General features: G+C 30.3%; 3 protein-coding genes across 5 annotated transcripts; 1 reads left to right on the forward strand and 2 right to left on the reverse strand.

The window, feature by feature from the left end:
* The first annotated feature begins 1,707 nt into the window (after window positions 1–1,707).
* On the forward strand, window positions 1,708–2,399 carry LOC106797935 (uncharacterized). Its single transcript, XM_014773250.2, has one exon. It carries the CDS (start codon window positions 1,793–1,795, stop codon window positions 2,222–2,224), a length of 432 nt encoding a protein of 143 aa, XP_014628736.1. The 5' UTR covers window positions 1,708–1,792; the 3' UTR covers window positions 2,225–2,399.
* LOC100812844 (putative HVA22-like protein g) lies at window positions 2,304–7,735 on the reverse strand. 2 transcript variants are annotated; one of them, XM_003518149.5, is made up of 7 exons: window positions 7,539–7,735; window positions 7,352–7,416; window positions 7,141–7,239; window positions 4,890–4,946; window positions 4,747–4,810; window positions 4,103–4,327; window positions 2,304–2,813 (listed from the first exon to the last, which is right to left on the reverse strand). In XM_003518149.5, exons 2-7 carry the CDS (start codon window positions 7,381–7,383, stop codon window positions 2,604–2,606), a joined length of 687 nt encoding a protein of 228 aa, XP_003518197.1. In that variant the 5' UTR covers window positions 7,384–7,416; window positions 7,539–7,735; the 3' UTR covers window positions 2,304–2,603. The 2 variants fall into 2 exon arrangements, with proteins under 2 accessions (XP_003518197.1, XP_006575292.1); XM_006575229.4 differs by having other exon boundaries at window positions 7,570–7,734.
* An 11,968-nt stretch (window positions 7,736–19,703) lies between these two features.
* On the reverse strand, window positions 19,704–24,192 carry LOC100813914 (putative HVA22-like protein g). 2 transcript variants are annotated; one of them, XM_003518151.5, is made up of 7 exons: window positions 23,987–24,192; window positions 23,792–23,856; window positions 23,569–23,667; window positions 22,478–22,534; window positions 22,322–22,385; window positions 21,830–22,045; window positions 19,704–20,338 (listed from the first exon to the last, which is right to left on the reverse strand). In XM_003518151.5, the coding sequence occupies exons 2-7, from the start codon at window positions 23,821–23,823 to the stop codon at window positions 19,982–19,984; spliced, it is 825 nt and encodes a 274-aa protein (XP_003518199.2). In that variant the 5' UTR covers window positions 23,824–23,856; window positions 23,987–24,192; the 3' UTR covers window positions 19,704–19,981. The 2 variants fall into 2 exon arrangements, with proteins under 2 accessions (XP_003518199.2, XP_006575293.1); XM_006575230.3 differs by having other exon boundaries at window positions 19,706–20,338; window positions 24,018–24,192.
* Window positions 24,193–27,812: the final 3,620 nt, after the last annotated feature.

The raw sequence follows: 27,812 nt of genomic DNA on the forward strand, positions 1-27,812 counted from the left end.
AATAAAATAACCTACGTGGCACGGAGGGATAAATTTGTCACTGAAATGATTGTCAACGTGATCATCTTTAATTGTTAGCATATGGACATATTTGTCATAATATTTTTTTTTTACTTTTCATCTTCACGCTCCGTTGACAAATGCGTACCTAAAAGATGAAAATGCAAAATTTAGTCCCTGAAAGTATAAAAAGTACGACAAATATATTCGGACGCTAATAATGAATTGTATAGGAGATAAGCTAGGGAAAAAGGGATTAAAAAAAGTAAAATACAGCTTAAGATTTGAACTCTTATATTTTGATTATCTATCTATTTATCCATCTATCAAATTGTTAATTAGTTTTTTAATTAATCAATATAACTACTTATTTTTCAAAATAAAATAAATTTCTTTAGTTTTATGATTAAAAAAATTTGAGTTACCATTTAAAAAAATGAAAGCCTTTTATTTCTTGAAATTTGTTGTTTCTTCAATTAATTATTAATTTTTATTACGTACTATGTCACAGTATGCCAAATAAAATGCAAGGTTGCTGTAACCCCTAAATCAGTGAGATACAACTCTACGTCCCAAAAGGCAAAGAATGAACCTATGTATTAGTTTTTCTTTTGTTTTATTTTGAAGTTAACCTCTGTATTAGTTTGAGCATTATTGTATTTTTTATTTAAATTTATTTGGGTTCTTTATTTGTTAGTAACTGTTTTCATTTCATTCATATTGTGTATCATAAGTGTTGTTTCGAGTGGAAGCACAGGTTTATCCAAAAGATTCTTTCATATTTGAGGTATATATATACATTTTATTATTTAATGAAAAGACTTATAATTCCATTTTAGTTTTATCTAGTTTAAATTTTGTGAGACTTTTTTTTTCAAAAAAAAATTGTTGATTAAATTCTTTTTTTAAAATAAATAAATAAATAAATTTGATCATGCGACCTGTTGTGTCTTTTCTATTTACAACTCTCGACATATTATTTTCAATCTAAATATAAAGATACTTAACTTGGAATTGGGATATGAAATAATTTTAAAGATTAAAAGTGAGAAATTTAGAAATTTGATAAAATTATAAGATATAAAATAAAGTTTTTCTTGACAGCAAAGATTAAGGTTTAACAAGGAAATCAAAATAATAAAAATATATATGTTAAAAGGCAATTTAAAAAATATATTGCATAAGTAATAGGAGCACTAAATTACAAACACATAATAATAATAATAATAATAATAATAATAATAATAATAATAATAATAATAATAACGTGCGGATATATTTGTTGCACTTCTTATACTTTCGGGAATTAAATTTTACATTTTTATCTTTCGGTATTTGTTAGTGTAATAAGAAGACGAAAAGTCAAAAAGATATTATAACAAATATACCCCTATGCTGAAAATTAGAAATGATCACATTGACAATCATTTCAGTAACAAATTTGTCCATTCGTGCTAAATAAATTATTTTATTAAGGGTGATTGACGGAAGTTAATAACCGAATATATTTATTATACTTTTTACACTTTTAAAAATTAAATTATTTATATTTTAGAAATATATTTATCAGCCAATTAAACATTAAACAACAAAATAATTATTTACCCTAAAGTAAATAAGACACGAAGTCGTTTGGAACCAAAGTGCGTGCCTAATGTGCTCCTTTATCATATATATTCATATTCTCGTCTTTTTAAGATTGAAATAGACCGATTCTTATTTTCCGAAAAAGTGTTTGTCACTTGACCAAAACTCTCTCTCTCTCTCTCTCTCTGATCAGTGTTCCACAGACATGGCCAAATCCTCCACCACCACCTTTTCAACTCCTTCTTCAAATCAAAACCAAACTCATAATTACAACACTTCAAAAAAATCGCTTCTCAACTTAGACCCACTATCCGTCAAAACCTCTTCTTACACTTCTCTCAAAGACGTGCTTCCTTTCTCCACCACCGCAGCCGTCAACTCCCCTGCCGCGAGCCACCACCACCACGTGTTCATCCGGAACCGCCTCGTGAAGCAGGCCGCGTGGGCCTACCTCCAGCCCATGTCCACTTCCCCCAGCGGCCCATCAGGCCCACACTTGTTCCGCCGCCTTCACAACAACAACCCTCTCGCTGCGTGTCTCAGCTTCATATATCATCACATAGTTCCCTCTCTCACCCGAACCCTACACCGAATGCTCCACGCTATCCCTTGCTTCATTCGTGTAATTCAAGAATAGCACAGAATTAGTATTTGTACTTTGTTTCTTTCTTTTTTTTTTATCCCAGCTCCTATAGTATCAACCAATTAAAAATATCAAAATAAAATTCTAGCTTATTGCAAATTCCAAATGTACATACCATTACCAGGATATATAAAAGTTTATACATATCAATGAATGAGAATTTTTTAAAGAGGAAGCAGAGTCTAATTTTTTTTCAATTTGCCCATTATTATTTTTTCCACAGCGATTGAGTTTGTTTGAGGTGACTATGTCTATGTACAATGGTTGTTATTACAATCATCGATGTAGTGGGGTTCGAGGGTTTTGTTGTTGTGTGTCTAACCGTCTGAGTCTGCGCGTGCGGTGTTGATTCAATGTCCTTGACGCTCACGCGCTAGTGTTGGCCGTTGATTGTGACGGATTTGGGTTCCCATGGCTCTTCCTCTTCTTCATCCATATATTCGGTTTGAGAGTTTTGGTTTTCACTGGGGGGGCTTGGAGGCCACTTCTTGCTTTTGCTTAGGGTGCTGCTTTGCTTCATGAAGGACGATTGGGTCTGGTTTGGAGGCGCTTGTGGGACACTTTGACCTTGCGCGTCCTTATTCTGCAATTTGGTGGTACTTTCTTGTCATACTTTGTCACTATTTCCAAATGCATATATATACTGTATTGTATTGTATATATCGTTACTTAATAATAATGAGAAAAATTGTTAACCGAAGTATTTACCTTGAAAAAAAAATTTAAAAAAAAAAATTTAGATTTGTAAAATTATATTGTTTATAATTTTTCTACCGCTTTCTTATAATTTATATTATAAATATTTTTCTTTTAATTTTTTAAACAAATGCCTTCCTAATAATAATAACAAAAAAAAAAGAAATACAGAAATTACATATTAGTCATAATTTATGAATTACGATCAGCTGAATAAAGGATTAACATGATTTTAGTTTTGATGAATTTTGGTTATAATTTTTTTTATTTTAGTTTTCATTACCTGACATGTAACTAGGTGTACCATGCCAATAGCTATTTTGAGATGGTACAAGACTTAATATGTTTTTTAGTTTAAAAAAATATATTCTTTTTACTTAATATGTTTAGAAATAATGATATTTAGACACCTTTTTTTAACAAATACTTATTTGATAGTTTTTTTTGTTTTTTTTTCTTGCCATATCGTATCATTTATAAACCTATCACTTTTCTCTTTTTGATTTATTTCTCTCTCTAGGTATAGATGAACATTTGGGTATCTATCATGGGTGTTTAGATACTGAAAATAGATTGAATATTTACATTTGTAAAATAACTTTATACTAACGTTTAATTATAAATTATTATGATAATTTAATTAATTTTTATAATAATTATCTTATAATTAATACCAATAATTATGTATAATTAAATAATAGTATAAAAATATTTACACTATCAATACATAATCATTAAATTCTATCTTATATCTCAAAAAATACATATTTTTCTTTAATCAATAATGAAAGAGAAATACTAGTAATATATTTTCTAACTCATACTTTTTAATAGGAGGTAGATGCATATTACCTGTTGTGAGGGGTATTTGTTCTCATAAGATCTTTTTTTTTTTAATGAAATAAGAGAGAGAAAATAATTTGATATTAGTTTATCATTTTATCTTCTTTTTTTTTTTCGCTATTCTAACACCAGACATACAGCGACACAGGATATATTAGATTTCAAACAAAAAAATCTCAAATAGAGAGAGACAATTGGAACTCATGGAGTTATATATCTTTTTAAAATACTTATAATATTTTTCTTCTATAAAAATATCATATAGATTATTTTTTAAAAAACTATTTAATGTCGAATTTGATTTCTATAAATAAAAAATAATGGAGAGTTTACCTCTGTATTGGGGTTGGCAGAAAATCCACTTGATTGAGAAGCCAAGTGCTGAAGAGCCTTGACAAAAGCACTTTGCCAAAATTTGGCGCAGTATTGCCAGTAATATATGACATTATCCCATCCTGTAGCCTTCAACTCCAATAATTTCATGTCAATGTCATGTTCATGACTTATCAGCCTTGATACGTAAGGCCCCAACACAGTCTCGTAAACATATCCTGTCCCCTGCTTCAGGCAACATTTGTAATTGTATTATTATCTAATTGCAAATCAAATATGCATGCTTTTTACCTTTCTTAGTAAATGAAAATTGTATTATTTGATGAATTACACAAAAGTTTTATTAAACAAAAGGTGGGTGCAAATTATTCAGTGGGAAGTCTACTGAAATTTAATATCTTTAAAAGGGTATGTTGTTGGGTTCCTCACATCAACAGTATTGTATAAACACGGTTTTAATTACAGTAATTTTACCATTTTTTAAATATAATAAAGCATAAGTACATAAACATTCCATGAACACATAATCATCTTTCCCCCTCAAACAAGAAAAGGTGTGATGACAGTATAAAGTATGGCCTGCAAATAACATTAAAATAACTCAAGTGTAAAATTGTTGATAAAGAGAAGAAAAAGAGGCTTACTTTAGTTTTGGGATACCACAAGTAGACAAAGAGCACCAGCTTCATCAATCCATACATTGGCAGCCTTCATAAAATTTCAGAGTAAATTTATAAGCTAAATCAAGAGGCAACATAGAGAAAATGGTTAAAACGTGGACACTTACCATCCAATAAATATATCTGTAAACTTTTCCAGTACAGTGAATTGTGCCATAATGATCCTGGAAATAAATCATTTATAAAAACGTGATTCATGGATTAAAACGAAACTTGAGTTTGTGTTTCGATCAATGTTCTTCATAAAATTAATTTTGAATCAAATTGATTTTATAAAATTGATTTTGAAGTGATGGATTTATATTTGAATGTTTTATCATAAAATTAAATTAAGAATAAAATTTAATATAAAATTTTGAATTCAAAAAAAAATTATTTAAAGTTTTCTGAGCTCAAAATTAATTCTTGACTCAATCAATTCTGACTTATTTTTTCAATATGAAATTAGACATATGAAAATATATCTAATTCCAAGATCAATTCTGAAGTTAGAATCTAACTCCAAATCAAATATCCACTAAATTGAATAATACTAAATGAGAATGCAATAAGCAATTAATAGTAGGCTTAAATATATTTTTTATTAATGTAATTAAACATTTTTTTCATTTTTGTCTTTGTAAATTTTTTTATTTATTTTAGTCCTTACAAAATATGTTTCTTTTGTTTTTTTCCTTAAAATGTTTTAAATAGTGCTTAAAATCAACAAGATAACTTCCTCACTTTTCCTATTCAATCAACGTTTTCTAGTATTCTTAACTCCATCTGCACTAAGAAAGGACAAGTTTATTTTCTGAAGGCGGGTAATTCTTACGCTGAACATTCATTATCAAGCACCTGTTTCGGCCCTCTGTTTGGTCTGCTTTACAACAAATTGGCCTTGGTTTGGATATTTCAAAAATCAAAATAATATTCTTTTGGCCAAAATTTGAAGACTCATTCTTTTTAACTCTTTACTCATTGATATATGCCTTATAGGATAATTATACTAAATAGCAATCGTTTTAAAATTTCTTCTGCATCATAATTAAGCTTTTAAATTGTGGTTTTCATTGCATGCATTTGCTTTTAATTTTCTATTATTTTCAAATGCAATTATTATATTATCCCCACTCTTACTTTAAAATTAGAGAAACAATAAATTTTAAGTGTGACTAATTTTAGACAAAAAAATTAATCTCATGGACAATCTAAATGTGCCAAGTGTATAAATAGCTAAGAGTCATACCAAAGAATCAAAACTCTAATTACGATTGTTACTAAAAAAAATACAATTCAACCCATTTAATTGACATTGTCAAAGTAAATTATATTTTCCTTTTTTAAAAGATGCAAGTATTTATGTAATCACATTTTGCTATCTCGGTACTTCTGGTACCTTTCATTAATATATATAATTTTTTCTGAAAAAAAAAATCCTCCCTTTTTACTTTAAAATGTCAAATAAAGTGCACTTTACTTTCCACTTATGTAAAAATATATTATTTAATTAATCTTTAAACTTAACATTGCTAAAAAGATTTATAAGATTTTAATTAAAATAAATGTTAAGATATTTTCAGTTTACAAAGTTATCAATCACTTAAACAATAAATATTTTTAAAAAATATATAATTAACTTTTAATTTAGACTAATTCATATTTAAAACAATATTTAAAAGTTATAAATTAAGAGATAAATTGTTATATATATATATATATATATATATATATATATATATATATATATATATATATTGTTTAAAAAACTAGCTAATAAAATTTATTTAAAATATTTTATTTAATTATACATATTTTATTATATGTAGAATAAAGAAAATATTCTTTTTTGTTGTACACAAATTTTTGACTATTTTTGCGCTTCAATTAATTCTTAAAAGTACCCCACAATCCCAACAGTTATTAATAACTTCTCATAACAATTTTTTTTTACTGCCACTGCTCATAACAATTACTTACAACTAAACTAACTCTAAAAAAAATTAAAAATATAGGTAGGGAGTGCATATTTTATCACAGTAAAAAAAATAGTGCAATATTTACATCTTTGAAGTGTGTTAGTACAAAGGATGTTTTAGGAATATATTTTCTTTTAACGAAAGTTAACAGAACTTCAATAGAATTTTTTTTAAAAAAATGTCAAATATTTGAATCCCTGGCAAGATTAGAGTGTATTTTTTTTAAAGCTAATTAGTTGGACTATTTTCATTCATAATGTGAAGAAAGGACGATGCATTATTTACATATGTCAACACCAATGCCATTCCAACCCCTGCATAAGTCTTGATCATAAGTAATAAGTCCCGTTTATTAAGAATTTCATCATCGCAAAGAAGGAGAGAGTCTTATTTTTTGTACCAATATTTACACCAGAAGAGAAGTTCCTCAATATCGACCTTATTTTTCTCCAGGGTTTTATAGCATTCGAAGGCAGGGTATGCATACCCCAGAATGAGTCTGCAAAAAAAAAAAATGATAAAGAAAGGGTCGTACATAACAATAATTCAAAAATTAAGTACGAAAAAAATCATGCGTCTATTAAGGAGAAAAAAAATAAAAAAGGACGTACATAAGGATTCGATTAATGAAATCCCCCAGCATTTTCAACTCCCACTAACACAAACGGCGGCAACTCTGAAAACAAAAGCAAACCCATCAAATTGCCAACAAATATGTTAATACATTTTATGACGTTTATTTTGGCCAATTTCTCCGAAAAAACAAGAGAATGAGAAATCAAGACTCGTTAACATCACCTGTTGTTTTACAAGGATCAAATGAACTTACAACTTAAATTGTGAGACCCACGTTTGAGAGATTCAGAGGCACGCAAAGTTAAATCCTTATGGTGTTGGAATTGAGGTGCCTCCAAACCCAATTCCTAAGGAAATTTAACAAGTTGAGATTTTATTCTTTAGAAGGTAATGTGGTTTAATCCTCTTGAAGAATGGCCTCTGATTCTCTCTTTCTCTCAAACAAAATGTGGAAGAAGCCTTAGGTCACAGGTAACAAAAAAGGCTCAAGACCATGTGAGATAAATAGTGGTGCGGTTATATATTTAACGACGTGAGCAAGAAAATTGTTTTTCTACAATTTTTTAATAATATTACCAACAGTAAATGCTATATTTTTTTTCTAAGATTGTTTTATTAATTTTTTAATACTTTACATACAAATATTAAATGAAAAAAATACATGTAATATCTTTAAAATATTAAAAACAGATGTATTTTCTTTATTTAGTGAGGGGATTAGTATGAAGGTATTGTTTGAATGTTTAGAATTCCAAACAACTTTGTTAATGAGAAATAAATAGAGTTTACAAGAGAAAAATTGTGGCCTTAGCCAGAGAGAACTGGTGTAGAGAGAAAAGAAGGAATAGCATATAAACACATAAACAAAACAGTAACCAAGTAAAAGTAATTACCCAATTAATTAAAACACCCAGCTATCTTCATGTATAATTCTTTCATTATTTTATAAAAACTATTAAATAAAAATATATGTATTTATCATCTTAAAAACATAAAAGTTATTTAATATCTTCATTGCAAATGTGAGGATTAGTTAGAAGTTGCATGTTGCAGAAGAATTAATTTAGAATTATTGAGTTAATATCAATTCTTAGAGTGATATTAAAGATAGAAGAGCGAAATCTTTTAATTGAAAAGTAAAGAAAAAAAAATACAAAACTTATTTATTTTGTTTCTCCTAATAAACCCATTTGAATTTTACAACCTTTGCAATGTCCTTACTCCATCCATTTCATGTTTATATTTGGCTAATTAGTAATTTAAGAGTAGTATTAGTTAAAGCAAACAATGGGTATATTTTTTTTAAAACAGAAAGAAAGCGTTTAGTATATAAGAAATATGATTTTTTTTGTTAAGCTAGATTATTTTTCAGTCGAGAATTAGAATTTGGATTGTTGAAGAGAGTGTGTGTAATTAGCTAAGTGTTTTTCTTTCATGGGAGAGTCTCTTGGAGGTTTCAATTTTGAGAGATATACACAGAGGTGTCTTGAAGTTAGGTTGCCAAGGATGATTTCCATAAGCGCTAAAGGTGTACTATTGTATATTCAAATTCATCAGGGTATGTGATTTTCAGGTGCTGGGTCTAAATATATAGGTTAGGTTATTCACATCTTGGGAAAGGTTCTCATGCGTGGTAACATAATTAATTTATTTTTCTTTATTTTGTTGATTTAGTGAAAAATCTCAACAGCGGCTTGTGTGAGGACTGAATGCATGCAGGTTAAGTTATCCGAACCGGGATAAAATATTGGTGTACTGTATCTATCCCTAAACTCATTTAATTGCTTATTTATTATTTGTACTTAAATGCATGTGGGTTTGGGTTTTGAATTAATTGTCTTCATCTCTTTAATTCTTGGACTTTAATGGTTAAGTGCGAAAAACAATTTTAAAAGAACTTCACTCCCTTGTGAAATTTGAGTTATTCATACCACTAGATTAACATAAATGAATTCATATATATATATATATATATATATATCAACTCCCACCATTAGGTCAACTTTATAGATTTCAAATAAGAGGAATGCTACGGACATTTTCTTTGACTATGATTGGTTACATTTTTTGAAATTATCAATTTTGCCATGGGTTTTGGATTTCATTTAATAGAAATCAAGAGAGAAAATCATTAAGTGAGAAGGACAAGCTACCAAAAATTGTAATTTCCAATAAATTATAATCAATCATAGAAAATCTTAGAAAAAGAGTGTTAAAGAAATTACAACTAGCATTTCTCTTTGAATAATGATTATTTGCATTATACTAATTTGTCTCTCCCCCTCCTAACCCCTTTCCTCTCAATGAATAGAGAGAGAGAGAGTCTAACTCAAGTGAGAAAAGTTTCTTACGTGAGATATGAAAATAACTTATAACAATTATTAGATAAGGATTAAAAACAATATATTGCAGGAATTAAAATATAAAAAATTGAAATTAAAATCTTATATAACCACCAAATCTCTAAAAGACTCAAAACAAAAAATCAAATCTATAAAAAGAATCTCAATCAACCCATCATCATGAATCCCACTGCTTTCACTACAATGACCATCACCCATCCATTGTAATGAGCATCGTCCTCAGCATCGTTGTAACCACAATTTGCCACTATCACCAACGGTCATCGTGGTGGTGACACACTGTGATCATGATGATAGACATCGTGGTCATAATCAAAGTTATGAAACTTGAGAGTTTACGCAAATTCATGAGAGTTTCATAGACTCGACTTGTGGCTCAACTCGTAGACTCGTAAGAGTCTACTTCGTATAAAAATAATAATAAAATATCTATAAATAACATATTAATTAAACATTTCAACAATATAATAAAGCAAAATAGTAAATCATAAAGTTCAAAATATTTAACTAACCAAGTCTAGTAATAATACATCACTACTAGATAATAACTTGCAAAGGTTATAGTAGTGGTAGTCTAGTAGATCATTCTCATCGAGAGTTTGCTGTTATTAGAGAACAAAGGTTTGATATTATTAAAGGTGAGAATTTTGTATTTGAGAATAATACACTAAATGAAGGTATGTTGAATGTTGTACAAAAAGAAAACAATAAAAAAATGACTTACATTTTGGTCTAATTTTTTTAACTTGCTAACTCGTTGACTCGGTAGTAAACTTGAGAGTTTATCGAGTTTACTTGAGTTTATAGAGTTTGCCCAGTAAAAAAATAGTTTACTCAAAAGTCAACTCACAGAGGACAAGTGAATTCGTAAACTCGTAAGAGTTAGCGAGTTAACTCGAGAGTTTGATAACCATGGTGATGACAGTGACGATGATCATGGTGGCAACAGTGGCAAGAGTTATGGTTACAACAATAATGACTATCATGATGGTGATAATAATGGGTTAATAATAATCTTGAGGCCGAGTAACATAATAATTAAGATATTTTTTATGTGATAAATCTTTTACATATTTAACTTTGTTTTGTGAATTTGTAAAAATTTGATGGTTACATAATATTTTAATTCAAATTTTAAAGTATTTTAATCTCAACATCTATTATTTTTATTTCTAGTCTTGATTAGATAATTATTATCAGCTATTCTTCTTTGTATATGTATGGATGGATAAATATAAATATGTCTATACACACATGTGTAATATGTATTTTTATAATATATTATAAATCCATCCAATTTAAATTGTAATTTATTTTACAATATATAAAATAAAAAATATTAAAATTTAATAAATTATATTACAAAGAAATATAAAATAAAAAACGAAAGAAAAATTAATGAAACGATAAATTTAAACAAATATAAAAAAATTAAAAGTTTAAAATTATGACATGTAATCATAATGAACATTTTTAGTAACAATCTTTAGATAATAAATGTCTTTAAAACATGATATAAAAAAATCAATTTATTTTTTATTTTAATATATAATTTTTTACTGTAACCTTACAATATATAATAATATTTTTACTGATATATATATATATATATATATATATATATATATATATATATATATATATATTATAATAACATTAAGAATTGTATTTTCCATAATATTTTCACCTTTATTTTTATAAGTAGTACCCATAAAAGAATAATTAAACTTTTCCTTAATACTTATTATGCATACAGATTTAAAGCAGGATTTTAATGTGGAGAACCTATATATATATATATATATATATATATTATATATATATATATATATATATATATATATATATATATATATACGAATGCGTAAAAAATCGTTGGAATTGAACCACATTTGTTAAAATTGAAATCGACTGATACTTATTTTCCTTCTGCAAACGTGCTTGTCACTACTCACTTAGAGTTGTTCGTGAATCGGTTTTAGTCAAATTAAGGATTTAATTCAATTAAATTTGATTGGTTTAGTTCAATTCAGGTTAATGAATTACCCATTTAAATTTGGTTTTTTTCTTCTTCTTAGAACTTCTATTTTATATCATGGTTCATCTAAATATCCAATTTAATTAACATAATATCATCAATTGTTTGAAAGTAGTAAAATTGATTTATTTAATACCATCAACATAATATTCTAAAATAGACTAATACAAATTAAAACTTCGTACCCCATTGCCCAAAGGCTCTTCGCTATGCGAAGGTATGGGGGAGGGATGTTGTACGCAGTCTTACCCTTGCATATGCAAAGAGGCTGTTTCCGGATTTGAACCCATGACCAACAAGTCACCAAGGCACAACTTTACATATTTTTTAATGAGATTTACCATAATAGTCTAAATCGTAACAATTTCCTACAAATTAATTTTTTGTAATAAGATTTGTTGCAACTGGATTTGTTGAAACAAATGAACAAAATATGATTCATTAATATTATAAATATGACAAAAAATATGAAAAAAGGCAAAACAAATAATAATGTACCTGAAAGTAATACCCTAAGAAGTTCCAATACTGGTAGGACGACACTTGCAATTCCAACACTTGGAGTTGATAAGTGCTATGCATACGTCATTTTATAATAATTTTGATCGAATTTTGTGTAGGGTTGTAGCAGAGACATGAAAGAGAATTGAAGAACTAAAGTGTCGTGCTCAGCGCGACCTCCTGGCTTAGCGAGTCAGAACTGCTTAGTCGAAGAAAGCTACTTAGCGCAAGAAGTCACATTGAAAGACAGTTGTCATGAGCAAGCACGCATCCTGCGGCTTAGTGCATGACCACTAAATCCAGTTGGATATGCGCGCTTAGCGCAAGTGTCGCGCTAAGTGCATAGGAAAGTTCTTATTGACTCATTAGTTGCTGAAGCATATAAAAAGAAAGGAAACATTTGATTTCCTAAGCATGAAGTAACCATAGAAGAAGCAGAGGAACAAAGAAGCAAAGATATCACGATTAAGCAGTTGCAATTAGTTACAAGAAGTTATTTGAGTAGTTAGTTGGTTACTAGAAGTTATTTGAGTAGTTAGTTGATTATGACAGTTAGATAGTTACTAGAAGTTATTTGAGTAAGTTAGTTGGTTACTCAAGTTAGTTATTTTATGTCTTTGTATAAATAAACCAACTTTGTAATACTTTGATGAATGAATCCTAAAACTGCTTTTCATCTATCTTTCATTTCTGATATGGCATCAAAAGTTTTTGCTTCCGTGCTTCTTGCTTCCAATTGAAGCTATTTCGTTTTTTTTCTCTCATGGCCATGGTTGCCATTGATGATTCTAACCCCTTCATTCTTCATTCTTCCGACAATCCTGGCATTGCCTTAGTTTCTCATCCTCTTACCAGTGAAAACTACAATTCTTGGAAGAAAGCAATGCGCATAGCTCTTCATGGGAAGAACAAATATGGGTTTGTCGATGGTTCAATTCCTGAACCTGCTTTGGGTCACTCAACTCATGCTTTGTGGCATCGCAACAATAGTATCGTTTCTTCCTGGCTCCTTAATTCTTTATCCAAAGAAATACAAGTAAGTATTTTACATTGTTCTTCTGCCAAAGCAATTTGGGATAATCTTCAAGAACGTTTCGAGCAACGAAATGGTCCTTTAATTTTTCAACTTAAGCATGACTTGATCACTCTACAACAAGGTTCCATGTTTGTTTCCTCTTTCTAGTCCAAGCTTCATTCTCTGTGGGAGTCATTATCAGAACTGAAGCCCTCACATAGCTGCACCTGTGGAGGAATTAAACCTTGGTGCAATTTTGAACAAATGGAGAATGTTATGCAGTTCTTGATGGGGCTGGACGAATCCTTCTCTACTATCAGAGGTCAAATTTTATCCATAGATCCCTTTCCCTCAATAACTAAGGTTTTTGCCTTAGTTGTTCAAGAAGAAAAGCAAAAGGAAGTTGGTGCTTCCACCTCTACTAGTGAAGTTTCACATGCTTTTGCCTTGAAGACTTCTTCTGTTGCATGCAATCATCCTGAAAATTGCTTCAAAGGATCTTCCAAGAATCGCCCCTTGTGTGCTCATTGTGGTATGCTGGGTCATACTCAGGATCGTTGCTTCAAGTTACATGGTTATCCTCCAAATTATAAGAGGACTGGTTTTTCCTCAAAAGCAAAGAAACATTCTTCTTCTTCTGAACCACCACACAAGGTTGCTCAACAAGTAACTGTTGATATGTCTCACTCACAACCTTCCTCTGGTGACTCGGGTTGCTAGTTTCAGCTTACTACCCAGCAATATAGCCAATTGATGAATCTTTTAGAAAGTCATGCTACCAATGTTGTCATCCTTCAAGGTGTTTCTTCTGCCAGTGGAGAAGCAAGCTTGCAAGAGGATTGGTAGAGGGGATCTCATCCAAGGCCTTTATGTCTTAGATCTCAAGGACACTCTTGATTGCAAATTTACTTTTTCTGTTATTAATTCACATACAAATTCCATTCCTTGTAAAAATGCTCATATTTGGAATTCTAGATTTGGTCATATCTTAGACAAAGTTTTCAAACATTTGACTAATAAAATTGATCTGCACCTTTCTCCCAATTTCTCTTCTTCTAATTGTTCTGTTTGTTCTCTTGCTAAATTTAGAAGATTATCTTTTCCTAACTCTAACCATTTATCTGAATTACCATTTGACTTAATTCACTATGATATATGGGGTTCCTATACTGAAGCTTCAATCTATGTGCAACAATTTTTCACCATGGTTCAGACTCAGTTTGGTGTATCTATCAAATGCCTCAGGTCTGATAATGCTAAGGAACTTGCCCTCACTCAGTTTTTGGCTTCCATGGGCACTCTTCATCAATTTTCCTATATTGAAAGGCTAGAACAAAATTCACTAGTGGAAAGGAAGCATCAACATCTGCTCAATGTAGCCAGAGCTTTGTTTTTTCAGTCTAAAGTTCCTATCTCATTCCAGGGTGATTGTGTTACCACTACAGCTTTTCTCATCAACAGAACCCCTTCACCATTACTACAACAATGCTTACCCTACAATATTCTATTCAAAAAGGAACCTGACTATCATGCCTTAAGAAGTTTTGGCTGTTTAGAACTTGCTTCCACTCTTCCCTCATCAAGGAACAAGTTTTATCCTCGAGCAGTGCCTGCAATTTTTGTTAGCTATCCCCAAGGTTATAAAGGATAAAAATTGTATAGCCTAGACACTAAGAAATTTTGTGTCCAGAGATGTTGTCTTTCATGAATCCATTTTTCCTTTTCAAACCATTTCACAGCCTCAAGTCATTCCTAATACATTCTCTCCAGTAGCCAAACTTACCACTGTGAGAGTTTTGCTTTGTGTTGTTGTTGCTAGAAATTGGTGCCTCCTCCAATTGGATGTTAACAATGCCTTTTTGAATGGAGATTTGTTTGAAGAAGTTTATATGGAACTTCCCAAGGGATACAAGTCAACCAATCCTTCATTCGTATGCAAGTTGAACAAATCATTATATGGCCTAAAACAAGCCTCTAGACTTCTCCACTACCCTTCTTAGTCATGGATTCCATCAATCCAAGCATGATTACTCCCTTTTCACCATTGGCTCAGGAAATTCCTTAGTCATTTTACTAGTATATGTAGATGACATTCTCCTGTCAGGACCCAATCTTGCCTTTGTACAAGCTGTTCAGACCAAATTACAGTCTTTGTTTCAATTAAAGATCCTTGTCCCTTTGAAATATTTTCTTGGCTTAGAAATAGCCAAATCCAACAGAGGTATCTCACTATCCCAGCGAAAGTATGCTTTATCTCTTTTGGAAGATACATGTTTCTTGGCCTGCAAACCTTCCAATATACCAATGGACCCCAATTTGAAACTCAATCTTCATGATGGAGACTTACTCCCTAATCCATCAATGTACAAAAGATTAATTGGTAGATTGCTTTATTTGACCATCTCACGACCTGATATCACCTTTGTTGTGAATCGCTTAAGTCAATATATGAAAGCCCCTAGAGTTCCTCACCTACATGTTGTTCATCATCTTCTGTAATATATCAAATCTGCTCCTGGACAAGGTTTGTTTTTTCCTGCTCAGAACTCTCTCAACCTCACTACCTTTGCTAATGTTGATTGGGCCAACTGTGTTGATATCAGAAGATCCACTTCTGGCTTTTGTGTCTTTCTGGGAAATAACCTTCTTTCTTGGAGTTCTAAGAAACAACCCACTGTTTCAAAATCATCCACTGAAGCTAAATATCATGCCTTGTCTTCTGTTACTAGTGAAATTGTTTGGTTAAGCAAGTTACTTCTTTACTTTGAAGTTGATGTGCTCTCTATGATGTTGTTTTGTGATAATAAATCTGCTATAAGTCTTGCTTCAAACCCTGCTCATCATGAACGATCTAAGCATATTGAAACTGATCAACATTTCATCCAAGAATATGTTCAGTCCAAAGTAGTCAAGCTTGTCCATGTCAAGAGCCAACACCAAGTTGCAGATGTTTTTACAAAAACACTTCCAGGCCCAATTTTTGGTAAATTCATTGCCAAGTTGGGAATGATTAACATCTATTCGCCAACTTGAGGGGGTATCACGATTAAGCAGTTGGAGTTAGTTACAAGAAGTTATTTGAGTAGTTAGTTGGTTATGGCAGTTAGTTGGTTACTAGAAGTTATTTGAGTAGTTAGTTGGTTATGACAGTTAGTTAGTTACTAGAAGTTATTTGAGTAAGCTAGTTGGTTACTCAAGTTAGTTATTTTCTGTCTTTGTATAAATAAACCAACTTTGTAATACTTTGATGAATGAATCCTAAAATTGTTTTTCATCTATCTTTCATTTCTGATAAAAGAAAAGCAAAGAAGCCAGTGCAAGGAAAATCTATTTTTGAAGCTTGGCTAATTCATTTCTCTTCCATTTTCTTCCCTTTCATCTCACTTTTATATTTGTAAGTCTCTCATGACAATCAGAAGCTAAAACTACCCATTATTGGGAGCTTTGCAAACCAAACTCTCTTTGATGTAATGATTCTAAACTATATATTAATATGATGTTGATATTGTTATTTATCTTTGTGTTCATTCACATGTCTTCGATCTGATCATCCATTTTCATAAACTGTTTTAGGATTTAGGCATTGGAAAATATTTATATGCTAGAACTGGGGAAGAACATTTAGGTAATCCATCTCTAGGGATAGAGTGACATTGTCTAGCCTATGCATGCATCTTTGCTCGTAATGCAAATTATTTAATATAACTTTTAAGGGATTAGGAGCGATATTAGGTAATTTAGGCTCTCTCACTTGAGGGATCATGGTTAGAGTATGTTAGAAGGTCCAAGTAATAATCATATTATATTAAAAAGAGAAAAATCTATTAAGATTACATTAAGAGTAGTTCTGGCAAGCGGAGCCCCCAACACATTCCTTAATTCATCACAACACCATCTCACAACATTTGAGCATTTTTTTTTCTTAACCTTTCATGTTCCTTGCTTTGTAGTAAATTCACTTAGTTATATTTGTACTTAAAATGGACAAGATTTGATTTGAGTCACTAATTGCTTAATCATTAGATATATATATATAACTCAAAGTACAAACATAATTCATGTGGAATTCGATACTTAATCTTACCGTTTTAATATTACTTGTACAACTTGGTACGCTTACCAAGGAGTCAACAAAAGTCCCAATATTAGTAGTATTTAAAGTCAAACTAAGCAACTCTAAAAAATTTAATCAGTTTTGATCTGTTTGGTTCGGTTTTGATAGAATCTATATATCTAAACCCATGACCCAACCTGTACATGAACGGTTTTTATCGGTTCGGTTCGATTTTGACCCAAATACATAAATGAATCAACCTAAATTATTCGGATTGGTTTGGGTCAATTCGGATTCACGGGTGACCCGTACCCGTGAACACCCCTAACTCACTTGACTAAAATTCTCTCTCTCTCTCTCTCTCTCTCTCTCTTTCTCGTTCCACACCCGTGGCCAAGTCCTCCACCACCACTACCACCCTCTTTCCAACCCCTTCTTCAAGTCAAAACCAAACTCAAAATCACACCATTCCTCAAAAACCTCTTCTTAACTTGGACTCACTTTCTGTCAAACCCCCCTCATACACTTCCCTCAAAGACATGCTTCCTTTCTCCGCCACCATTGCCGCAATCCACCACCACCACCAGCACGTGTCCATCTGAAACTGCCTCGTGAAGCAGGCCGTGTGGACCTACCTCCAGGCTATGTCCACTTCCCTCAGCTGCTTATCATGCCTCTAACATCGAAAAATAAAAATATCTAAATATATAATTTAATAAGGGAAAAAATAGATTAAGTTATATTAATATATTAGATTTTTATTTTTATTTCGAAAAGATGTTAGTATAATAATATATTAGATTGGTTAAAGGTAATAATAAATAAATAATAAAAATAAGAGATAAAAAGGTTGGTTAAACAAATCTCAAAAGATATAATTTTAAATTACGTATCAACGCTTATATAAGGATAAACAATTTTTTTTCCTAGAAGCACACAAGTAAACAATCTGTTTTGATATTAGTAGGTTGTTCGAGGACTCAGAAAAAGAAAGAAAAGTGAAAAAATTATGTCCACATAATTGGTAAGAGAAGAAGGATAATAAAAGACAAATTTCTTATTTCAATAGGTGAGTAAAACACTTACCTTTTTTTGAAACTTTCATGGTACGGTTCTCAAAGCATGTATTTCATGATTTGATGCAAAGAATTTGAAATCAATAAATTCTTGGCATATAGAAAATTACAGTTACAACACTTCTTGTGCCCTAAATTTATGTGCACGGTAGTTTTTTCTTTCTTAAATCTGCATGATGATGTATATAATATATGCCTATATGCATTTGCTTTATAATATATTATATTATATTATATTATATTCGTGAGTTAAATGACTGAATGTCAAATGCTAGTAGTTAAAGAATGAATGTAATATTCAAATGACATACATTGACATAAATTCATTAATTTAATTTATGAATCTTTTTCGGTGTGTTTGTGCCTCACATTTGGATAATTGAATACATATTCGTTTATATATTCATTTGACTATCTCTATATATGAGATAGCTCTATCTGGGATGGATATGAAATTTATGTTAGATACCTCCATCTGAAAAGTTAAAGAGATTTTAGATACCTCTATCTATGATAGGAAAGACAATGGGACGTCATTACATAAAATATGAACTCATATACTATTCGAAGAATATGATGTCTACACCGATTTCGAAAGCCAAATAATTGAGTCTTGTAATTTTGGAAATCACTAAGTTGTTATTTATTTAATTATTTTATTTATTCAAAATTTTATGAATTGTGATTATTTTAATATAATTTTTATTAGTGTGTAAATATATACATATACAATCTTATTTTAAATTCGTTGTGGATACAATAATTGATTTTTTGAATTACTGCATCAATTAGAAGCAACACTATTTATAAAATTCGCGTCAGTTGAATGTGATCACTTTCAATATATTTTTAGTGTTAATTTAGTTTAGATACTCATATTTTGTAAATAATATTTTGTCATATAATAAAGACTTGTTTATTTGATTTTATTTATTATACAAAAATATTTTCATACTATTATAATTTTAAAATTTTATATTCTTTTAGTATGAATTGTTATTTTAATGAAAGACATTAACAGACCCACACTTCTACCGCCTCCACAATAGATTCCCCTTCCCCACCCACAACATCACCGTGACACCACATGTCAGAGCTTCATATCCCAAACCCTACACCAAATACTCCACGCCATCCCTTGCTTCCTTGGTGTAATCAAAGAATAACATAATACCAAATGTATTTTTTTTCTCTCCAAACTATCATCCAATTTGTTTTTATTAAAAAAAATTTAAGTGAGTTGCGTCGAGAGCTAATCAAGGTGAGGATAGGCCTCTCAAGGGTCAATGATCGCTTACAGAAATACAAATTATCCATAACAATAAAATTCTCACATCTACGGCTGAAATCAAACTCACGTCATCATGCCATACAAGTCTGTTTCTTATCAACCTGACCAACTTTTGTTGGTGAGTAGTATCATCTAATTAGATTATTGCAAATTCCAAATGTAAATATTATTATTATTACTTGGAAAAGGTGTACACAAATCAATGAATGACAATCTTTGGAAGAGAAAGCAGAGTCCAATTTTTTTCAATTTCAATTCCACTGTTATTTTTTTTTAACAGGGATTGGTTTGTTTGAGTTTGAGGTGACTATGTACAATTGTCGTTTCTCACAATTGTTGTCGACGTGGCGGCGGCGGGGTTCGAGGAGTAGAAGGACTTTGTTGTTGTTGTGAATCTAACCGCCTGAGCCTGGCGCGTGCCCGATTGATTCTGTCTTTGACGCTAACACTCTGGTCTTGGCCGTCGATGATTGTGACGGGTTCGGGCTCGCATGGCTCATCCTCTTCCTCATCCACGGATTCGGTTTGGGAAACATGGTGAACCTCCACGGTTTCTGTGGTGCTGGGGGGGCTTGGAGGCCACTTCTTGCTCTTGCTTAGGGTGCTGCTTTGCTTCATGAAGGAGGTTTGGGCCTGGGTTGGAGTCGCTTGTGGTGGAGCACTTTGACCTTGCATGTCATTTTTCTGGAATTGGTGCTACTTTCCTGTCATACTTTATCCCTTTTTGCATACAATAATATATATATATATATATATATATATATATATATATATATATATATATATATATATATATATAAACACATAAGCGGCATATTTTCCTTGTTTTTTTTATTAGTTAGATGATTTTTATTCTTCTATGTAATATGTAAAATTAGTTAAGACATGACTCAAAATTAATTGAATGCTTATAAAGGTATTTATCAATCATTTTCTAATAAGATCTTCGTATCATGGTAAAATTTAAACTCACATTCTTATGATATATAAATTTGATTTTTATTAGTTATACTAATATTTGTTGACTAATTAGCTAAAGGATTGGATATGATTTTATTTCTTTTAATTTAGTTTTGATTAATCTATTTTAATAACTATTTTGAGATTATAAAAGATAATAATGTGTTTGGATACATGTTACATCAATCATAGAATTATTATAAATACTAAAATTAATAAAACAAATTTTGAAAGAATAAAATCTAAATAAATGGCTAATTAATATATATGAGAAATGTTAGTCTTATTTTCTAATAAAAAAATTAGATGATATAAATATTTATACTAATTTGTATATTAAATTTTATGTTTAGACCTAACTCAATTTCATAAAATTGATTATCCGTTATTTATATATTTTATTTTGATAATATCATTAGTTGGTGTGGAATTTTTAAGTCTCCAAAAATTCTATTTGACACATAATTGGGTATTAATTTTTTTTTGTCATAAACTAAAAATTTCAGTATCACAATACTATCTAATAAATTCTCTTCTAAAACCGTCGTTTGATTAAAGTATTTTATAAATCTCACTTATAGTTAATGAGTTTCACTTGTAATTTCCTAGTTTTTTTCTTAACTATTTTAAGTTTTTGTAAAGGCATATAAGAAAGAATATGGTAGTAACACATTTCTAAACATGTTAAATCTTGGAAATACATAAATGAAGAGACAAGGTTAACACGTACGATTTCTATGACTAATAGAGGGATATAGCTGTAATTTTGCAAAACCTAAAGAAAATTTAGGTGACACTTTGATTGATTGGAGTGTTTTTTATTTTTATTTTCAAACAAAATATGTTTTTATTCTCAAAGAAAATAGGAAATAAGAGGAAAAATATGTTTGTTTAAAATTTAGAAAACATTCTTAAAATAGATCAAAAACTGTAAAAATAACACATCAACATATTTTTAACCTTTTTCTGAAAAAATGAAAACGCTATGATACCTAAGAATATCTTCTTCTCCATACATATTTTCTAAATTTTAAAAATTTGAAAATAAAAACAAAAAATAAACACTCAAATATAAAATTCCAGCGTCATCTTAACCTTTCTAAGCTTTAATTGCCAGCAACTTACTTTGTTAATGACGTTGAGCTAGTAAGGAAAAAAGGGTTCAGTTAGCTAGCTAGCTAGGTTGTGCTCTCTCTATTTAAATCAAGAGTTTACCTGTGTAGTAGGGTTGGCAGAAAATCTAGAAGATTGAGAAGCCAAGTGCTGAAGAGCCTGAACAAATGCAGTTTGTCCAAATTTGGCACAATATTGCCAGTAAAATATGACATAATCCCATCCTCTAGCCTTCCACTCCATTAATGTTCTGTCAATGTCATTTTCATGCTTTGATATGTAAGGCCTCAACAGAGTCTGGTAAACATATCCCGTCCCCTGCATGATGCAACATTTTAAGTAATATATTTAAAAGGGTGCGTTGTTGGATTCCTCACGTTCACACTATTAACCATAAACACTATTTTAGTTATATACTTTTGTAGAGTATCATTTTTTATATACAATAAAGCATGACATAAACATTACAGTGGACATATAATCATGCTTTTCCCCCTCAAACAAGAAAGGTGTATAAAGTATCGCCTGCAAATAACATTAAAATAACTCAAGTGTAAGAGATTGTGAATTAAGATATAAGAAAAAGAGGCTTACTTTAGTTTTGGGATACCACAAGTAGACAAAGAGCACCAGCTTCATCTCTCCGTACATTGGCAGCCTTCATAAATTTCAGAGTGAATTTACTGCTCGAATCTAAATCAAGAGGCAACAATATATAGAGAATTAGTGGTTAAAACGTTTGACACTTACCATCCAACAAATATATCTGCAAACTTTTCTAGTACAGTGAAAAGTGCCACAATGATCCTGCAAATAAACGATGTACATATAAAGACGAGAGCCAGGGGTATTAAACAAAGCTTAAATTGAAAAATGATGAGAATTCAACATGGAATTTAATAGGATGCATGACCAAAATCCAGTTCCTCATTTTTTCCTATTCAAAAATAAAATACATTTTAACATTTCTTTAAATAAATAAAAGATGCAAAAAATATTTCTGAATTGATCTTAGCAAAACTAATTACAAAAAAGAAAAAATTGACCACATTAAAATTACCTCCTGAAAAGATCTGTTTGATATCTAAAAATTGCTTGATAACAGTCAACAAGTAAAAAATGTTGAAGTAAACTAGAAAAATTTAAGTAAAGCCGGATTTAAATGTTGGCCAGGTAAATGTCATAGCATCTCAAGAGAGAGGAGGGGGGAATTCCTATGTTGAACATTCAAAATCATACAAATTCTCTCTTTGCTCTGCTTTTACAAGGAATTTTGCCTCAGTTGGAATAATTTTTGGTGTAGAAAAGCTTAGTTGAGTTTGGGTTCTAGGTACTCACAAGGATTAGAACAAACTTTAAGACTTAAAAAACATTAAAGATGTATTTTAAAATCACTCACCAACCAATATAATGTTCTCACATTGGCAAAATAAGATTTAAATTTATGTTTTTATGAGATTATGAGTCCAATTGTTGGTCTCGGTTTGGATATTTCAAAATAAGTTTCTTTTGGCCGAAATTTGAAGACTTATTTTCTTTAACTTTTTACTCATTTATGTATGGCTTCATAGTTATAGTTCTAGCAAATATATAAACCCTTTTACATTTCTTCATCATTATATTTAAGGTTTTAAATTGCGGTTTGCAATAGTGTTACGTATATTTGCTTTTAATTTTCCGTAAATTTGAAAACAACAATGGCACTTGAACCGCTACTACATTGATAATTATAAGAGATCATAATTGTAATTGTCATTATCCGACATCTTAAAATTAAAAGAAAAATAGTCACATTTCAGAAGAATTTAATCGCAAAGATGGAGAGAAAGTATTTCATGTACCAGTATTTACACCAGAAGCGAAGTTCCTCAATATCAACCCTATTTTTCTCCACTGTTTTATAGCATTCGAATCCAGGGTATGCATACCCCAGAATGAGACTGCAATTAAAAAAAATTGGACAAACAATGTCACATAAGTACATTACATAACATAACAAAACAATGATTCAAAATTAAGTAGGAAAAAAAATTCATATATCTATGAAGAAAAAAAGGGACTTACATAAGGATTCGATTAATGAAATCCCCCAACATTTTGAACCCCCACCAACACAAACCGCGGAAACTCTGAAAAACAAAGCAAGCAAACCATCAAATTGTGAATAAAAAATGTTAAGAACATTTTATGGGGGTGCAATCTGGCCAATTTCTCCAAAAGAAACAAGAGAATGAGAAATTAAGGCCACGTTAGCATCACCTGTTGTTTTACAAGGACCAAATGAACTTACAACTTAGATTGTGAGTCCCACGTTTGAGAGATTCAGAGGCACCCAAAGTTCAAACCTTTTGGTGTTGGAATTGGGCATCCAAACCCAATTCCTAAGGAATATTAACGAGTTGAGATTTTATACTTTAGAAGGCAATGTGGTTTAATCCTTTGGAAGAATGGCCTCTGATTCTCTCTTTCTCTCAAACAAAATGTAGAAGAAGCCTTAGATAATAGGCAACAAAAAAGGGTCACGGCCATATAAATAATGGTGCAGTTAACGACGTGAACAAGTGAAATGTTTTTTCCTTATTTTTTTTAATAATAGAAAATTGGAGGAGAGAGAAAGACGAAGTAGAATTTTTTGGCACAAACGCTTCACTTTAATTGTTGGCGCAACTATTTGAGGTTGGGGGATTTCTCGGAACGGATTTACGGTTGGGCACGCACTGAATCGCGCGAGGCCCTTTAAGTCATTTCGCGTTGTTACGTTGTTTGATTATCATTAGTTCTGTTAATACGAGGAAAATATTTGTGGAAGAAAAATACGTATTATGAATGGTGCCAGAATAGTTAATGCTTAATTTTACATAATGTAACTAGTATATGGTACCGTGCGGATGGAGATTGTGTGCTGTTGGAGTTTAACAGCAAAGTCTATTAAATAATGTAGATTTATGTGAATCATTATTGAAATGTAATTTTATTTGTAATTCGAATAAAGACAAATAAAGTTCAATATAAGCTCATAATAAAAATATTACATATCTATAGTTAGAATGAAAATGTTAATAAAAATTAAGTATCTTATATTATATATTAATTATATTCTCAATAATTTATACATATAAATCGTCACTCATTTTCATTTTGTTAAATCCAACATATTTGTTTCATTTAAAAAAATTTAATCTTATTATATAATATATATATATATATATATATATATATATATATATATATATATGATAAAAACCAAAGAAAATAAATATAAAAAAGTTAAAAAAAGTCTATATTTTTATTTAAATAGAACTTAATAAACTTGCTTTCAATAAAAAAATATTTTCATGTGAGATGTTATATATACATTTAATTTGAATAAAGTTATATATATATATATATATATATATATATATATATATATATATATATATATATATATATATATATATATATTTTGATTTGTCATTATCATATCTCATTAGTGTAGTGACAGAAAATGAAATAAATTCCATAAAATCAGTTATTATCATGTTTCATATTCACATGTGGTTTTGGAAATAGACTATAAGTGACTTATCTACTAATTGAATAAATAAATATGCAAATTGTTTTGAGGTAGACCTAATTTATATGTGTCTTGTGAGCGTTGATAGGATGCCTGCAAAGAAATTAGCTTATAAATTATAGGACTCGGACAATAGATTCACACTATCAGAGTGATTTCATTCAGCTATTTCGCTCGTGGTCAAAATCTCACAACAAAGGGTAAGCATTTTTTGTTGGAAATTTTCAATAAACCATATACAATACCAAATGTGCACCAAAACACATTACGTCAGATTATCAAGAGATTTTAAGGAATACCTGGATCCATAGAGCTTGATTAACACGCAGCGGAATCTGACAGTGGTCACGAACAATTGGTTTAATGACCTTCCTCAACCAAATCACCTTCTTACTTATGGGACCTTCGTTTTCTCTTCAGATGGGGAGAGGAGAAGCTGTTTGTTGATTTGGTATATTGGGGACCATAACCATGCCTTATGTTTTAAACCTATTAGGGTTCCCATTATCCTCTAATGGGTCAAACTGGTTTCCACTCATTAAGCCCATATCAATTATTTGTTGGCAGCCTTAAATAGATCACTTTATATTGAACCCATTTAAATGTAAATAACTAATATAAATGTTATAATATAATATGTAGCTCATATTAATTAATTAGGAATTATAAAATTCCTAACAATCTCCCACTTGGGCTTCATATTAACCTTAGACATTTATATCACAAAATTCTTTAGGCGCGCAACCGTATGTTATTTACTTTTAGACTCCTTTTATACAATCTGGTCCATCTCATATAGCAACAGGAAACCATTGCAGTTTTCATCATAATTTAGCTTGACTAAGCCACAATGATCACCATTGTTACTCATACTCGATGACATAGATCAAATATGGATAAGCGGCATGGAAATTACATACAATGTGATCTTAATCATGTCTATTTCCAACTAGTCCAAACTTTATTCTTTATAGAGATCAATCCAAAATACAATACAAATATTGCACACAAAAAAACTTATAATGAAATGATAAACTTCAACTTTATTTCTGCAGAAAATCCAAATAACAAATATGTTTGTAAACCATAAGATATAGAACATAAGTAAGACTCCCACTAAACTAAGGTACTGTCAGGAATTATACCCATATGAGCAGTGTGCTCGTGAAAAAAAAAACTTTAGTGTCATACCTTTAGTAAGTGGATCAACTAGCATGGAATGAGTTCCTATATGTTCTATACAAATCTATATTTTCTGGATTCTTTATTTAACAACCAAATACTTTATGTCAACAAACTTTTATTTGGTTGAATCCTTAATAAGACTGCTAAGATATTGTCTCAATAAATACCTGATGGCTACTTAATGTTGGCGACAACAGGCAAACCGGTTACAATAATTTAGCAATCATAAATTCTAGTATGATGTCTCATAGAAAAATATTAACTCCACCAACATGGTTAAATGTGGATCCTTATGTAGAGTGATTGCTATTAAGACATTCTGAAAAATCAAAGTCAGAATACCCAATGATCTCTAAACTTTTAGACTTTCGATATGAAAACATGTAGTTCCTTGTTCTCTTCAATTAACACATAATGCACTTTACTATTTCTAGTGTTACATACCAAGATTACTCATATATCACCTTAGGATTCCCACAAAATAATTTCAAACTCTAAATTTTACACATGTAGATTTTGGATTCACATAATATGAGTAATTTAAACCATAGTAGTAACAACAACAACAATTAAAGAAGAGAACAACAAACATGCAATGCACAAATAATCTTTATGGTAAATTTCAAGACCCAAACAAGATACCTAGCGCACCATTAATCCTCAATCTTTGGATTGAAAAAGACTAACTGCAAGTGGTACTCTCAATGCATTGATCAAACATTGGTGATAAGTCCCGTCAAACAAAGGTTGTCTTTGGACAATCCATTGCTCACATGGACAACTTATATGATGATTATTCCAGTCAAATAATGATTGTCTTTGAATATTTCATTATTCACATGGAAAATCACACTATTTATAATCACCACATGTTTACCATTGCAAGCATGTAATTATTCTGTCAAATTGTGTCTTCCTTTGGGCCGAGCACAATTCACATGAATAATTTCATGCAACATCTATGTAAATTCAATCAAATAAATTTATGCAACAGAGGTTACTTTGACAACATGTTGTTTCAATCAATTTAACCAAAATTACAAGATAATTTAATACAATAAATGGGAGGTCTTAAAATTACACAAATTTTCTTAAAATTACACAATTTAACCAAAAGAATCCTTTAAATATACTAGAGAAAAGGTTTCTTTATAGTCAATGTCTTCCTTCTGAGTAAAGCCTTTAGCAACTAGACGAGCCTTATATCTCTCGATATTACCCTTTGAATCCTTCTTGATTTTAAATATTCATTTACAACCAATAGGTTTCACACCTTCAGGCAATTCGACTAGATTCCAAAATTCATTGTCATTCATAGACTTCATCTCATCCTTCATGGCATCA

This window comes from Glycine max, chromosome 2 (assembly GCF_000004515.6).
Source record: "Glycine max cultivar Williams 82 chromosome 2, Glycine_max_v4.0, whole genome shotgun sequence".
NCBI classification, from domain to species: domain Eukaryota; kingdom Viridiplantae; phylum Streptophyta; class Magnoliopsida; order Fabales; family Fabaceae; genus Glycine; species Glycine max.

Coding starts and splice junctions, on each gene's coding strand:
- LOC106797935 (XM_014773250.2), top strand. CDS start 1,793: ATGGCCAAATCCTCCACCACCACCTTTTCAACTCCTTCTTCAAATCAA.
- LOC100812844 (XM_003518149.5), bottom strand. CDS start 7,383: ATGCTGGGGGATTTCATTAATCGAATCCTTAT. Junction 4,947..7,140: donor CTCTTCTGGTGTAAATATTG/GTACAAAAAATA, acceptor ATTTATTTCCAG/GATCATTATGGCACAATTCA. Junction 4,328..4,746: donor TGTGGTATCCCAAAACTAAA/GTAAGCCTCTTT, acceptor TGCCTGAAGCAG/GGGACAGGATATGTTTACGA.
- LOC100813914 (XM_003518151.5), bottom strand. CDS start 23,823: ATGTTGGGGGATTTCATTAATCGAATCCTTAT. Junction 22,535..23,568: donor CGCTTCTGGTGTAAATACTG/GTACATGAAATA, acceptor GTTTATTTGCAG/GATCATTGTGGCACTTTTCA. Junction 20,339..21,829: donor CTGCCAACCCTACTACACAG/GTAAACTCTTGA, acceptor CACCAATTCCAG/AAAAATGACATGCAAGGTCA.